Source organism: Lithobates pipiens, unplaced genomic scaffold (genome assembly GCF_037356315.1).
Source record: "Lithobates pipiens isolate NorthernLeopardFrog02 unplaced genomic scaffold, aLitPip1_a1.2 Scaffold_8, whole genome shotgun sequence".
Lineage (NCBI taxonomy): Eukaryota > Metazoa > Chordata > Amphibia > Anura > Ranidae > Lithobates > Lithobates pipiens.
This window is the reverse complement of record NW_027507903.1, coordinates 616,398,859-616,415,038: the sequence shown is the minus strand read 5'-3', so window position 1 is coordinate 616,415,038 and position 16,180 is coordinate 616,398,859. Positions and strand designations below refer to the sequence as shown.

The 16,180-nt window shown below is 42.7% G+C and overlaps 1 protein-coding gene across 1 annotated transcript in view; it reads right to left on the bottom strand.

Moving 5' to 3' along the window:
* The window catches only part of DNAH2 (dynein axonemal heavy chain 2), a 328,965-nt gene that overhangs the window by 213,049 nt on the left and 99,736 nt on the right, over positions 1–16,180 (bottom strand). The window contains exon 12 of the mRNA XM_077470685.1: positions 3,655–3,784. Coding sequence (XP_077326811.1) covers positions 3,655–3,784 — 130 coding nt within the window. The remainder of the gene's footprint in view (positions 1–3,654; positions 3,785–16,180) is intronic.

The following is a 16,180-nucleotide window of genomic DNA, read 5'->3' as shown; positions in this document are numbered from 1 at the left end:
AGGTAAGTGTCACATAATGTGCTAGTATACCATGCATACAAGCACATTATGCCTTTACTTTGTAGGGAAGAAGGAAGAAAAAGCCACCAGCGTTTACTTCCTCTTCAATTAACTGCAGTAGAGAAAAGAGGTCACAAAATGTGAAATGTGAAATGAGGACTGGGTGGATAGGGATACAAATACTTTGGCAGGTAAAACAGCTTTTATATAAAAATTCGAACTGTGAGTTGTTTACCTGGAGTTACTTTTTAACCATGTGCAGACCAGCTGCCAGAAATTTACCTGCTGACATGTGGCCCGTGCAAGCAGCCTGCTTCCGGGATCAGGACAGACACCAGCTGCGATTGTACACATAGGGAGTTTGTCAGCAAGTCCCAGCCAATTATTCATGGCCGGGACCTGCTGACCAGCTGTGTCCAATCACAGCCCAGAGCCCTGTGTTGACAATCAACACAGAGCTCTGTACAGAGGGAACAACCTTTCTCTATCGTATCCTTTTAAAGCAGGGATAAGAAAGAGAGAGATATGTTAGTAAAAGCAGCACACATTGCACTCATTTTACAAATTTTTAGGCACACATTTAACTCTTTGATGACCCCAATTGTTAACCCCTTCCCAGCCACATTAGTACAGTGACAGTGTATAGCAGTGTTTCTCAGCTCCAGTCCTCCAAGCACCCCAACGGGTCATGTTTTCAGGCTCTCCATTATTTTGCACAGGTGATTTGAGTTTCATTGTCTTAGTAATTACATAGCTCCCAACTGTCCCAGATTTCGAGGGACTGTCCTTGATTTGGAGTAATGTCCCTCTGTCCCTCTTTCCTCCTCATTTGTCCCTCCTTTTGGTCTGATCTATATAGATGTATATAAGAATGCACTTTTTATCTTTCAAAAAAAAGTGTTTCCTATCGCTAAAAAAAAGCACTTGTGGGTTTAACCAATCTTGTCTTTTTTTGTACACTTCTCCTTTAAGTGGGCGTGGCAAGGGGGTGTGTCCTATGCCTGCATACTTTTGCTGAAAGATGTCCCTCATTCCCATCTCAAAAAGTTATGAGGTATGTATTTACCCCAGCTGTTTCATCTGAGCAAAATCCTGAAAACATGACCTGTTGGGGCGCCTTGAGGACTGGAGTTGAGAAACACTGGTGTATAGTATTAGTACTGATTACTGTATTCGTGTCACTGGTGATGTCAGTGGCAGTTAGTCAGTTCCCCCTATAGCTGAGATGGCGAACCTTGGCATCCCAGAAGTTTTGGAACTACATTTCCCATGATGCTCAACTACACTCTAGAGTGCATGAGCATCATGGGAAATGTAGTTCCAAAACATCTGGGGTGCTAAGGTCCACCATCACCGCCCTATAGTGTCAGATTGCCCAGTCCCATTATAAGTCACTGATCACCGCCATTAGTAGTGTAAAAAAAAAAAATATATATATATATATACAGTGGTGTGAAAAAGTGTTTGCCCCCTTCCTCATTTCCTGTTCCTTTGCATGTTTGTCACACTTAAGTGTTTCGGAACATCAAACCAATTTAAACAATAGTCAAGGACAACACAAGTAAACACAAAATGCAATTTGTAAATGAAGGTGTTTATTATTAAAGGTGAAAAAAAATCCAAACTATCATGGCCCTGTGTGAAAAAGTGATTGCCCCCCCTGTTAAAACATACTATAACTGTGGTTGTCCACACCTGAGTTCAATTTCTATAGCCACACCCAGGCCTGATTATTGCCACACCTGTTCACAATCAAGGCATCACTTAAATAGGAGCTGCTTGACACAGTAAGGTCCACCAGAAGATCCTTAAAAGCTACACATCATGCCGAGACCCAAAGAAATTCAGGAACAATTGAGAAAGAAAGTAATTGAGATCTATCAGTCTGGAAAGGGTTATAAAGCCATTTCCAAAGCTTTGGGAATCCAGCGAACCACAGTGAGAGCCATTATCCACAAATGGCGAAGACATGGAACAGTGGTGAACCTTCCCAGGAGTGGCCGGCCGCCCAAAATTACCCCAAGAGCGCAGCGACAACTCATCCAAGAGGTCACAAAAGACCCCACAACAACGTCCAAGGAACTGCAGGCCTCACTTGCCTCAGTTAAGGTCAGCGTTCATGCCTCCACCATCAGGAAAAGACTGGGCAAAAATGGCCTGCATGGCAGAGTTCCAAGGAGAAAACAACTGCTGAGCAAAAAGAACATCAAAGCTCGTCTCAATTTCTCCACAACACATCTTGATGATCCCCAAGACTTTTGGGACAACATTCTGTGGACCGATGAGACAAAAGTGGAACTCTTTGGAAGGTGTGTGTCCAAGTATATCTGGCGTAGGAGGAACACTGCATTTCATAAAAAGAACATTATACCAACAGTAAAATATGGTGGTGGTAGTGTGATGGTCTGGGGCTGTTTTGCTGCTTCAGGACCTGGAAAACTTGCCGTGATAAAAGGAACTATGAATTCTGCTGTCTACCAAGAGATCCTGAAGGAGAATGTCCGACCATCTGTTCGTGTACTCAAGCTGAAACGAACTTGGGTTCTGCAGCAGGACAATGATCCTAAACACACCAGCAAGTCCACCACCGAATGGCTGAAGAAAAACAAAATGAAGACTTTGGAGTGGCCTAGCCAAAGTCCTGACCTGAATCCTATTGAGATGTTGTGGTATGACCTTAAAAAGGCTCGAAAACCCTCTAATGTAACTGAATTAGGACAATTCTGCAAAGATGAGTGGGCCAAAATTCCTCCAGGACGCTGTAAAAGCCTCATTGCACGTTATCGCAAACACTTGGTTGCAGTTGTTGCTGCTAAGGGTGGCCCAACCAGTTATTAGGTTTAGGGGGCAATCACTTTTTCACACAGGGCCATGATGGTTTGGATTTTTTTTCACCTTTAATAATAAACACCTTCATTTACAAATTGCATTTTGTGTTTACTTGTGTTGTCCTTGACTATTGTTTAAATTGGTTTGATGTTCCGAAACACTTAAGTGTGACAAACATGCAAAGGAACAGGAAATGAGGAAGGGGGCAAACACTTTTTCACACTACTATATATATATATATATATATATATATATATATATATATATATATATATATATATATATACACACACACATTTATAGCAGAAAGTAAAAAATATTGTTTTTTTGTTTTTTTTTTTTCTAAATTTTCAGTCTATTTTCATTTATATCACAAAAAAGAAAAACTCCAGTCGTGATCAAATACCACCAAAAGAAAGCTCTATTTGTGTGAAAAAAATTATATAAACTTTGTTTGGGTACAGCGTCACATTACCGCACAATTACCAGTAGCAATAAAGTAAAGTAGCACAATTCTAAATATCAAAAAATGGCTTGAAGTGGATGAAACCTTTCCGGAGCTAGCTGTAGGTTAACGTTTAAGTGCTGGGATCAGTAGTACCATAAGAACATGTGAGTTGTGATTTTAGTTTTTACAGAATCTGCTTATAGTAGAGCAGTAGCATATTCTCTTCTTTAGTATCCATTTATTCATCCCCGTTGCCTCACAAACTTGCCACTGAACTACTTCCTAGCGGTCCATTTCTGCTGCTCTCTGAACCCCTGTACCTCCTATAGAAGGATACCATACAGCAGCTCTAGCGCTCCCTTGTGGTGGTACCTCACCTCTCTGGCTGACAAATGGTGGAAGATGTCCAGCAGTTCAATACCCTGCTCCACCCTGCGCACCGTCTCGAAAGCCGTCATGATGAGATTTTGCATCATTACCTCTAGATCCTTCACACTTGCACGGAACCTGTAAGAAGAGACACAACAAGGAGGTAGAACAGGAAACTATTGGGATGATTACATGGAAAGCAGTGCCAAAGTCAAAAAGTGAAATAAAGAGCTCAGCTTGTGATGGACAGTTTCTTGGAGTAACATCAGGAACAAGGTTGGGCATACAGAAGCATTAAGTAGCAGGGGAGAGCTGTGGCAAGCTCTAATGTGCACAGAAGCATAAGTAAAATTAAGTAGTAAATATATTGTTCTGTTGAGTAGCTGGTATTGTCATAGAATAGAGAGCACCTTATGGGGTGAATTTACTAAAAGGCAAATAGACTGCGCACCTCTACAAGTGTGGTTGCTTTGAGGCTTAGTAAATGAGGCAAGGCTTCACTCTACAAAAAATACCCAATCACATGCAAGTAAAATTTAAAAAAAACAGCATTTTTTCTTGCACATGATTGGATGAGGGAACTCAGCAGACCTTTCCCTCATTTACTAAGCTCTAGAGTAGTGGTTGAAACCTGGGGGTCGGGACCCCCTCAGGGGTCGAATGCCAATTTGCCAGGGTTCACCGAATCCTGGGCTGTTCCTGAAGCAAGCACTGCTCTCTCAGCCTTTTTGCAGCTGCCCAGAAGGGCTGTCCCTGGAGCCTATGGCTGCCCAGCTGTACTGTTCTTGGAGCCCATTGTTGCCCACTCAGCCTCTTCACAGCCACCCATTCAGTTCATGGCATGGCTGGGGGGCAGAGACTAGAGGTCAGTTGACTGGTGAGGAATGTGAAGTGGGAGGGGCTGAAGGAGACCCTATCTCCTGATTTCGGCATAGGTGTCACTGCTGTCAGACATCACAAAGTCGGGGACACAGTGAAGCCGGAGACACAGTGAGTAACACTACCTGTGATTATAGTTGCCATTAAAAGTCCCCACTACAGTTCTCAATATCAGCAGATGAATGAATAAATAAAGTCGCGCTATGGAAAAATCAGATCTCCAATGTGATAGAAATATGTGAAATAAAATTAAAATTAAAAAATGGAGAGAGAAAAGGAAATATACTGGGTTAGAGCTGCCTGTGCCTGAAGCCCTCACTTCCTTATTGGGGAAGAGAGGGAAATAAAAAGTGTGAAATAAAAGGTTATGGCGCTAAACCCTATCAGTGATAAGAGGAGTTAATTTATCAAAACCTAGTGTTTATTTTTTATATATAAAAAGAAAAAGAAAAAAGAAGAAAAAACTGTTGGTGATACCGTGCAGAGATATCCTAAAGCAATTTTATCCAAAGAAAATTGTGTGTGATTAATGTGGAGTCAACATTCACGTTCCATTATAATTAAAATCAAAAATGGGTGTTAAATTATCCTATACGTATCAACCTACTAAAAACATGTAAACATTCATTTAAATGTGCAAAATAGTGGAAATAATGTTAGTATTTGACAATATATTAGTTTAAAACGGATTGTGCAAACATGTGCAAAAAATGTGCAAAAAAGCAACTAAAGGTCAGAACAACCAAGGATCAGAAATGATTCAGCCAAAAAATCGCATGAAGACGCAAAATGTGCAAATAGACAATAACTAAGGATCAAAACAACCAGGGGTCTGAAATATTTTCAACCAATAATCGCATGAAGACGCATCTGTGTCCAATATAAGTCCAAAATTAATATTAGGCTTGATAATACTGCCTCTTCAGATTATTGTTGTAATTGTTACAAAAAGTCAATAGGGAGTATTTGATTCACTCGTGCAAATAGTGCGGGCTTTCAATTAGAGAACTTCATCCCCGGTGCGCCACTCAGTGTTATAGTGTGTAAATGCTCTCACCAGAGTTAATGCCCCTGTGGGGCTGGATGGACCTTCACAATGTAAGCCACTGTGTCGCTCTCTGGCTGCTGCTGGTGCACTGGGTGAAGCTTCGTTATTCCGTCCGTATGGTATCCAACGTTAATTATATAAGGAAAGACATATCCATAGTGTAATACGTTCTTAACCAAATCGTTTGTTTATTAATATTAAAATCTACTCACATTTTACATTAAAAGCATATGCGTATAGAGAAACTCCGCCGTTCGTCTCAAACGAGTGCACACAACGTGGCCACGCCCTACGCGTTTCGTCACTACGACGTCCTCTGGAGCGGATGACCTTCATCAAGAGCACTTAAGTTGGCTGATCAGAACTCCCCCCAGCATGGCCACTGATCCCATTACCCCCCTCCCCACCCCGCACCCACCAAGGAGTAAGAGATGGAATAAAAATAGAGAATACATGGAAGAGAGAGGAAAAGATGGGGAGGAACAAAGAAAAAGGGAGAGAAAGAATATGAGAAAGAACAAGAAAGACAACTAGAGAGAGGGATGGGGAAAAACAAACAAGAAATTAGGATAGAGAGAGATAAAAGGGTAAGAAAGGAGAAAATGTACCATAAGGGGTTTTAATACTGTAAGAGTGGAAGGGACTCAGGGAGCGCTAAATATCCGTGGGTTAGGGTCGCAAATTACTTGTCTTGCCTTGGGTGCTGACAACCCACACTACGAAAATAATTTTACTGTCAGGAGCCCCCACAACTTAAGAATTTTTATCAAGGGGTCACAGCACTAGAAAGGTTGAGAACCACTGCTCTAGAGGTACAGTATATTTGCCTTCAGTAAATTTATGGGGTTGATTTACTAAAGGCAAATAGACTGTGCACCCATATCATCCATGGGATGAGTGTCTGAGTGGCAACCGCAACCTCCCCATGACTAAGCTCCGAGGGGTGGAGGGAAACACGTTGGAGGCATGGCCTGGTCGGAGTCCAGGCTGGGGTTGCCACTCATACACTCACCCCAGAGATGATATGGATGTGCAGCCATAGGGTGACCTTCTCGACCTCAAGTCATCACAGAAGCCGGGACGAGCTCCCTCCTGGGTCAGCACTCCCAGCGGCGGATATTTTGTACCCCCTTTAGAGAGCCTGAGTGGCATACCATGCAGTTTTCTGGGTCACAAATAGACTGTGCGCTTTGCAAAGTGCGGTTGCACTCTGCAAGTGAAGTTGCTCCAGAGCTTAGTAAAAAAAGGTAAATCTTCATGTAGCACTGTCCCCATTTGGCTTGCTGAGTGTTGACTTCTTAGGCCTCTCTCTGGCTACCAGCAGCAGGGTACTTTAGTTGCTAGGGATTTCCACTTTCATTGCTATGGGTTTCCACTTGTGCCACCCTTACTCCTGCTTGCTCGTTACTCAATGACCAGTGTTTGTGTTTTTATATTTTATTTTGGAACTTGGACGGGAGAAGGGATGAGTGGGATACTCCAACTGGAACTATTTACAATGGATAAGGACAATTCTCACTTGACCTCACCAGATTGCTTGTGGAAGCAGTCACACTGCTTTAACCATACAGCCACATGTATGGATGGATTAAGTCTTCTTGCTCTCACTAGCAGCAGACTTGATGCACTACTTTATCTTCAGGATACTCCATAGTATCCCCTTTACTGACACCCGCCCACTGACTCTTCTAGCTGAAGGGCGGTGGCCCTCACTCAACAGGCCCCAAAGACACAGGTCTGTACTCACAGTAGGCAGGATCAGATCCTTCCCAGTGTCTCCCTTCCAATCAGCTCTGCAGAACTTCTGGGTTCAGCTTCTCTCTCTCTCTCTCTCTCTCTCTCTCTCTAAGCCCCTGGGTTGACCACCCAGGGCAGCATGACCACCTTCGCGGAGGAGAGGGCAGCCGCCCCCTCCATCCTGGACTTTATTCCCCGGCTCAACTAACCCTGAGCTCATGTGCTTGGGGCTTTAACTACAGTATCCAATCATGCAATCCAGCACTCCTACTCTGCCAATCGCCAAGACTGTAACAAAGCCTGTGCACTCACTTGTCGGGTCCCCTCCCACTGTCCAATATGCCTCCCTATTGGACCAGTGAGGGATAGTCAAATAAGCTGAGCTGCCCCTGAGCACAATGAGCAGTCCTAACCAATAGATCCTGCTCCCTGGTAGGCAGAGAGCACTCTAAGTTTTATCTGACCATCTTCCTGTTAAGCAGAAAGATCAAAAACGATACTCTCTTCTAGCATCTACCTAGGAGGGTTCTACATTCACTTTGCAAAGAATACCCAATCACATGCAAGGAAAATTTAAAAAAATGCATTTTTGCTTGCACACGATTGGATGATGGAAGTCAGCCGCTCTTCATCTTATTTACTAAGCTCTGGAGCCACTGCACTTTGCAAAGAGCACAGTTTATTTGCCATTAGTAAATTAATCCCTTACATGTCACCAATAATACAGTGGGGATCGAAAGTTTGGGCACCCCAGGTAAAAATGTGTATTAACCACTTCAGCCCCGGAACATTTTGCTGGTCAAAGACCAGACCACTTTTTGCGATTCGGCACTGCGTCGCTTTAACTGACAATTGCGCGGTCGTTCGACGTGGCTCCCAAACAAAATTGAGCTTTCTTTTGGTGGTATTTGATCACCTCTGCGGTTTTTATTTTTTGCGCTATAAACAAAAATAGAGTGACAATTTTGAAAAAAACACATTCTTTTTTACTTTTTGCTATAATAAATATCCCCCAAAAATATATATAAAAAAAACATTTTTTTCCCTCAGTTTAGGCCGATACAGATTCTTCTACATATTTTTGGTAAAAAAAAAAATCGCAATAAGCGATTATTGATTGGTTTGCGCAAAAGTTATAGCGTTTACAAAATAGGGGATAGTTTTATGGCATTTTTATGAATTTTTTTTTTTACTAGTAATGGCGGCGATCAGCGATTTTTATTGTGACTGCGACATTATGGCGGGCACATCGGACATTTTTGACACATTTTCGGGACCATTGTCATTTATAAAGCAATCACTGCTATATAAATGCAGTGATTCCTGTGTAAATGACACTGGCAGTGAAGGGGTTAACTATTGGGTGGCAGTGTAGGGGTTAAGTGTTCCTAGGGGTGTGTTACTAACTGTTGTGGGCTGGGCTTTAATTTAGTGAACACTGATCTCTGCTCCAATCACATGAAGCAGAGATCAGCGTCACTAGTTGCTAGGCAGAACGGGGAAATGCTGTTTACAACGGCATTTCCTCGTTCAGCTGCCCCGTGAGACGATCGCGGGTATGTCGCGATGGCAGGGCGGCATTAAAGATTGGACGTACCTGTACGCCAATATGCCTGCCCGTGCCATTCTGCCAACGTGCATCGGCGTGCGCTGGTCGGGAACCAGTTAATGTGCACAACGAAGCCAAGGAAAGATGGAAAAATCTCCAAATGCCATTAAATTACAGATTAGACATTCTTATAATATGTAAAAAAGTTAGATTTTATTTCCATCATTTACACTTTCAAAATTACAGAAAACAAAAAAATGGCGTCTGCAAAAGTTTGGACACCCTGCAGAATTTATAGCATGCACTGCCCCCTTTGCAAAGCTGAGACCTGCCAGTGTCATGGATTGTTCTCAATCATCGTCTGGGAAGACCAGGTGATGTCAATCTCAAAGGTTTTAAATGGCCAGACTCATCTGACCTTGCCCCAACAATCAGCACCATGGGTTCTTCTAAGCAGTTGTCTAGAAAACTGAAACTGAAAATAGCTGACGCTCACAAAGCTGGAGAAGGCTATAAGAAGATAGCAAAGCATTTTCAGATGTCAATATCCTCTGTTCGCAATGTAATTAAGAAAAAGCAGTCATCAGGAACAGTGGAAGTTAAAGCAAGATCTGGAAGACCAAGAAAAATATCAGACAGAACAGCTCGCAGGATTGTGAGAAAAGCAATTCAAAACCCACGTTTGACTGCACGATCCCTCCATAAAGATCTGGCAGACACTGGAGTTGTGGTACACTATTCCACTATAAAGATATACTTGTACAAATATGGTCTTCATGGAAGAGTCATCAGAAGAAAACCTCTTCTATGTCCTCACCACAAAAATCAACGTTTGAACTTTGCAAATGAACATATAGACAAGCCTGAGGCATTTTGGAAACAAGTTCTGTGAACCGATGAGGTTAAAATAGAACTTTTTGGCTGGAATGAGCAAAGGTACGTTTGGAGAAGAAAGGGCACAGAATTTAATGAAAAGAACCTCTGTCCAACTGTTAAGCATGGGGGTGGATCAATCATGCTTTGGGGTTGTAATGCAGCCAGTGGCACAGGGAACATTTCATGAGTAGAAGGAAAAATGGATTCAATAAAATTTCAGCAAATTTTGGATGGTAACTTGATGCCATCTGTGAAAAAGCTGAAGTTAAAGAGAGGATGGCTTCTACAAATGGATAATGATCCTAAACACACCTCAAAATCCACGGGGGATTACATCAAGAGGTGTAAACTGAAGGTTTTGCCATGGCCTTCACAATCTCCTGACCTCAACATTATTGAAAATCTATCGATAGACCTTAACAGAGCAGTGCGTGACAGACAGCCCAGAAATCTCAAAGAACTAGAACACTTTTGTAAGGAAGAATGGACAAAGATACCTCAAACAAGAATTGAAAGACTCTTGGCTGGCTACAAAAAGCTTTTACAAGCTGTGATACTTGCCAAAGGGGCAGTACAAGAGTGGGGTGCCCAAACTTTTGCAGACGCCATTTTTTTGTTTTCTGTCATTTTGAAAGTGTAAATGATGGAAATAAAATCTAACTTTTTTTTGACATATTATAAGAATGTCTAATCTGTAATTTGATGCCATTTGGAGATTTTTCCATCTTTCCTTGGCTTCGTTATGCACATTAATACACATTTTTACCTGGGGGTGCCCAAACTTTTGATCCCCACTGTTAGTGCTACCCTGAGATACATACTCTAAGTGCCCACTGAACCTTTCAACAAGATTCAGATTTCACGCTATAATATTTTTTAAGTAGAAGCCTCTAGGTAATCTGCACTGGCAATAATCAAAATGCTGCAGGCAACTGAAATGAATACTAAATTATAAGCCTGAAGGGTAAAGGTCCGGGCAGCTGGCATTCAGGAATCCCAACAGACATCTTCTAATATAATTAAACCAGCTACTTGGTAACATCCAGTGCATCAATTTTTTATTGGCTACATGGTAGGATACAGTAGTAACCTGCTAACACGTTTCGGTCGAAGCTATGCATAAAGCTGTCCATAGACGGTTCGAATCTCAGCTGGGATTCGAACCATCTATGGGCAGGCTGTATCAATCGATCAACTTGGGTACAGCCAGCATGTCGGATTTTTAGCATGTGATTATTTCCAGCAGCTATAGCTAACAATAATCACTGTGTAGTCCTGGCAGGGATGGCTGCGCCCCTCTGCCAGGAGAACACAATAGCTCTGCAGGAGGGTTTGCCACATCAACACTGGCATGGGGTCAGCTACTTCTTCAACATTTCCATATTCCATATCGATTGGAGTAAGGTGTCATAGGGTGTGAATATATAGTATGTGCTGAGGTATCATCCTGACACTCTAGGAACTTAAGAAGAGGCTAGTACGGTATAAAACACCTTCAACAATACAGAACAAGTCAAGTTGAGTGTGATTTCCTAATACTATATATTGTGTGTCGAATAAATGAGAACCTTCGCATACATGGTTGTTGGAGAATGGATGAGTAGTGGACTAAAGTTTTAAGTATTAGATATGAGATGCAATGACTGGTGTTGGAGATCTGGAGCATTTAGGAAAAGAGCGCTGGGGATGGACTGCATAGAAAAAACACAAGAAAGCTTTTTTGAGAAGATTTCAGCAAATAAATTTGAAATGTCTTGACTACATGGACAGGGATATCTTACGTAGCAGAGTAAGCTGTGTTCATTACTTCAGCAGTTGCCTTGATTAGCCAGGAAAAGTTGCTGAGCCATTGCAGTTTTATTTAGCATGAATTATTGAACACATGGGAACAGATGTTGATTAGCTTGGAAGTGTTTTTGGTTTACAGCAGGGAGGTGTTGAGCATAATAGTAAAAATCATTTGGAGCTTCAGTATATTTCTGAGTAGCGAAGGAACATTTTTGGGTAGCAGCAGGCAGAGTTTTTGAGCAATTGGAGAGAATTGTTGAGTGTCTGGGAATCGTTTTTGAGTAATAATGACAAAAGAGTGTTGCTAAGTAGCTGAAAAAAAATCTTTTTAGTAACCGTTGTATGTGGGAAGATTTATGGGGTGACTGTTACTCAACTTTGAATAACAGCAGCATGTTGTGGGTCAGAGGTTTAACCAGAACTTTTAGGGCCCAGGTGCAAGAAACCATGACCTAACCCACTGGTCCTGAGGCCCTTTCCTTTGGTCCTAGGGCTCTTTCCATCAGTCCCAGGGCTCTTTTCTCTGGTCCCGGGCAGCCATCTAAAATGTAAAATGGTGTTCCCATTCATCAAAGCAAACTATAGATTATGTAATAATTATAATAAATGTGATCTTTGCATGGTTTTGCATGTGCATGGAATGCAACAACCTATGGCTCCCATGCCCAGTCATTGACAAGCCATATCCTGACCTGAGACAACTATATAAGTATGTGAATTCTGCATCGGCTTACAGGCAGCCCTCTGAACGGCGGAATACCCTCCACCCTTGAACACGGCCCTGAACAAACACCTGAGCACTGGAGGACAGTCCCCTGACGAGGCTGCAGGCAGGCATGTACTGGCCATTGGGACTACCGGGAGTTTCCCGGTGGGTCGATGGCTCAGTGGGCCACTCTGATGTAAGGGGGCTGGTGATGGGACACTCTGATGTAAAGAGGTGCTGATGGGACACTCTGATGTAAGGGGCTGGTGATGGGACTCTCTGATGTAAGGGGGTGCTGACGGGACACTCTGATGTAAGGGGGTGCTGACATTACACTCTGATGTAAGGGGGTGCTGACGGGACACTCTGATGTAAGGGGTTGCTGACGGGACACTCTGATGTAAGGGGGTGCTGATGGGACACTCAAATTGTAAGTGGGATGAAGTCCAGGGCCAAATTTCTGTCCCAGTTCAGCCCTGGCTGCAGGTGGTGGATCTGGCGATGCAGAAGAACATGATGGATGATGAGCACACACACACAGCCTTCCAGTTACTCAAACGACCTCCAGCAGAAGAAATTGGTTGTTCTGCCACTGTTGTGGGAGAAGTCCATAAGTAGAGAGCTGTAGAAAGCAGCCGATTTGCTATGGCAGGCATTTGAGTAAGAGTTTTAGAGATTAGGCTTCTTTTGAGTAACATTTGAGAGTTCTTGAAGCTTGTGGGTAGCTATGGATCACTTTTAATATGAGCCTGGCATCCTCTGATCCCATTTCTAGCCAAATTCACACTTTTCACTCCAATGAGACATAAAAAGACAGGCGGATTTCGAAGTGGGAATGACCCAGCCCACCACTAATGGGAGTAAAAAAAGAGTGAAAGTTTGGAGTTTGGTTCAAGTTTGGAAGATGCCTGAGCTCATCCTCATTTTTGAGTAACAGCAGAAAGTTGTGGGAGAAGTCAATATGTTAAAACGGTGAGAATGTATAAAGGGGTGGTTGATTTGCTACTACAGGAATATGAATACATGGGGAGAGTTGGGAGGTTTGGAGTACCATTTGAGCATTTTTGAATAGCTGGGGGCACTCGAGTGGCAGAGAAAAGTTGGGTAGCTAGGGAGAGCTTTTGAGTAACACTGGAGCATTTCAAAAAAGGGCAAGAACTGTAGAGTAGCTTGGGAGAGTTCTAGAGCAATGCAAAGCAAAGTAAGTGGAGGATGAGTGGCGGGAGAAAGTAAGTGATTATCAGTAGATGACAGTTTCGAGAAATAAAGAAGTACTTTGCTGAACAACAGTGGCAAGTTGTACTAAGCCGCAGGGGGGATTTGGGAAAAATAGTTGGATATTTGAAGAGTTGCATAAAGTAGTTGGAGGAAGTGGTTTTCCAATGAAATACTGAGATTTGTGTGGAATTATTGTACAATAATAAGAGGCTGAATAATAGAGATGAAATTGCAGAAAATTTCAGTAAACGAGTGTATTGTTCGCCTAATGTAGACATTGTTTCATCACGTTTCACATTATGGGGATTCTCTGTAGGACAATACATGTTGTTTGTGATACCCAAAATATTCTGCAACTGTATTTTCCTGGAAAGTGAGAGAAAAAAGTATTTGATCCTGTGCTGATTTTGTACGTTTGCCCACTGACAAAGAAATGATCAGTCTATAATTTAAATGGTAGGCTTATTTTAACAGTTAGTGACAGAATACCAACAAAAATATCCAGAAAAAAGCATTTAAAAAAAGTTACAAATGGATTTGCATTTTAATGAGTGAAAAAAGTATTTGATTTCCTATCAATTCACAAGATTTCTGGCTCCCAGGTGTCTTCTATACAGGTAACGAGCTGAGATTAGAAGCACTCTAAAGGCTTAAAGGGAGTGCTCCTAAACTCAGCTTGTTACCTGTATAAAAGACACCTGTCCAGAAGCAATCAATCAATCCGATTCCAATCTCTCCACCATGGCCAAGGCCAAAGAGCTGTCCAAGGATGTCAGGGACGGTATTGTAAGCCTACACAAGGCTGGAAGGAACTACAAGACCATCGCCCAGCAGCTTGGTGAGAGGGAGACAACAGTTGGTGCAATTATTAGCAAATGGAAGAAACACAAAATAACTGTCAATCTCCCTCGGGCTGGGGCTCCATGCAAGATCTCACTTTGTGGAGTTTCAATGATCACGAGAATGGTGAAGAATCAGTCCAGAACTACATGGGAGAATCTTGTCAATGATCTCAATGCAGCTGGGACCATAGTCACCAAGAAAACAATTGGTAACACACTACGCTGTGAAGGACTGAAATCCTGCAGCGCCCGCAAGGTCCCCCTGCTCAAGTACAAGCACATGTACAGGCCCATCTGAAGTTTGGTAATGAACATTTGAATGATTCAGAGGACAACTGGGTGAAAGTGTTGTGATCAGATGAGACCAAAATCAAGTTCTTTGACATTAACTCAACTCGCCGTGTTTGGAGGAGGAGGAATGCTGCCTATGACCCAAAGAACACCATCCCCACCATCAAACATGGAGGTGGAAACATTATGCTTTGGGGGTTTTTTTCTGCTAAGTAGACAGGACAACTTTACCACATCAAAGGGACGATGGATGGGGCCATGTACCATCAAATCTTGGGTGAGAATCTCCTTCCCTTAGCCAGGGCATTGAAAATGGGTCATGGATGGGTATTCCAGCATGACAATGACCCAAAACGCACGGCCAAGGCAACAAAGGAGTGGCTCAAGAAGAAGCCAGGCTCCAGACCTTAATCCCATAAAAAATATGTGTAGGAAGCTGAATGTTTGATTTACCAAATGTCAGCTTCGAAATGTTAAAGACTTGGAGAGGATCAAAGACAAAGAGAAGTGGGACAATGAACCTCATGAGATGTGTGTAAACCTGGTGGCCAACTACATGAAACGTCTGACCTCTGTGATTGCCAACAAGGGCTTTGCCACCAAGTACTAAGGCATGTTTTGTGAAGGAGTCAAATACTTATTTCACTCATTAAAATGCAAATCATTTTATAACCTTTTTGAAAGTCCAGACCTGCCGTAGCAGCTCCCGTCATGCTGCTACAGCCTTGCTATAAGTCTTACAGTGGTAAGGGGGACTCTGATGGGTACTCAGTTGCAAAGGGGGACTTTAATGACAGGGAAGCTTCAAGGGTCCACACAACTACAGTGGTGTGAAAAAGTGTTTGCCCCCTTCCTCATTTCCTGTTCCTTTGCATGTTTGTCACACTTAAGTGTTTCGGAACATCAAACCAATTTAAACATTAGTCAAGGACAACACAAGTAAACACAAAATGCAATTTGTAAATGAAGGTGTTTATTATTAAAGGTGAAAAAAAATCCAAACCATCATGGCCCTGTGTGAAAAAGTGATTGCCCCCCTTGTTAAAACATACTATAACTGTGGTTGTCCACACCTGAGTTCAATTTCTTTAGCCACACCCAGGCCTGATTATTGCCACACCTGTTCACAATCAAGGCATCACTTAAATAGGAGCTGCTTGACACAGTAAGGTCCACCAGAATATCCTTAAAAGCTACACATCATGCCGAGACCCAAAGAAATTCAGGAACAATTGAGAAAGAAAGTAATTGAGATCTATCAGTCTGGAAAGGGTTATAAAGCCATTTCCAAAGCTTTGGGAATCCAGCGAACCACAGTGAGAGCCATTATCCACAAATGGCGAAGACATGGAACAGTGGTGAACCTTCCCAGGAGTGGCCGGCCGCCCAAAATTACCCCAAGAGCGCAGCGACGACTCATCCAAGAGGTCACAAAAGACCCCACAACAACGTCCAAGGAACTGCAGGCCTCACTTGCCTCAGTTAAGGTCAGCGTTCATGCCTCCACCATCAGGAAAAGACTGGGCAAAAATGGCCTGCATGGCAGAGTTCCAAGGAGAAAACCACTGCTGAGCAAAAAGAACATCAAAGCTCGTCTCAA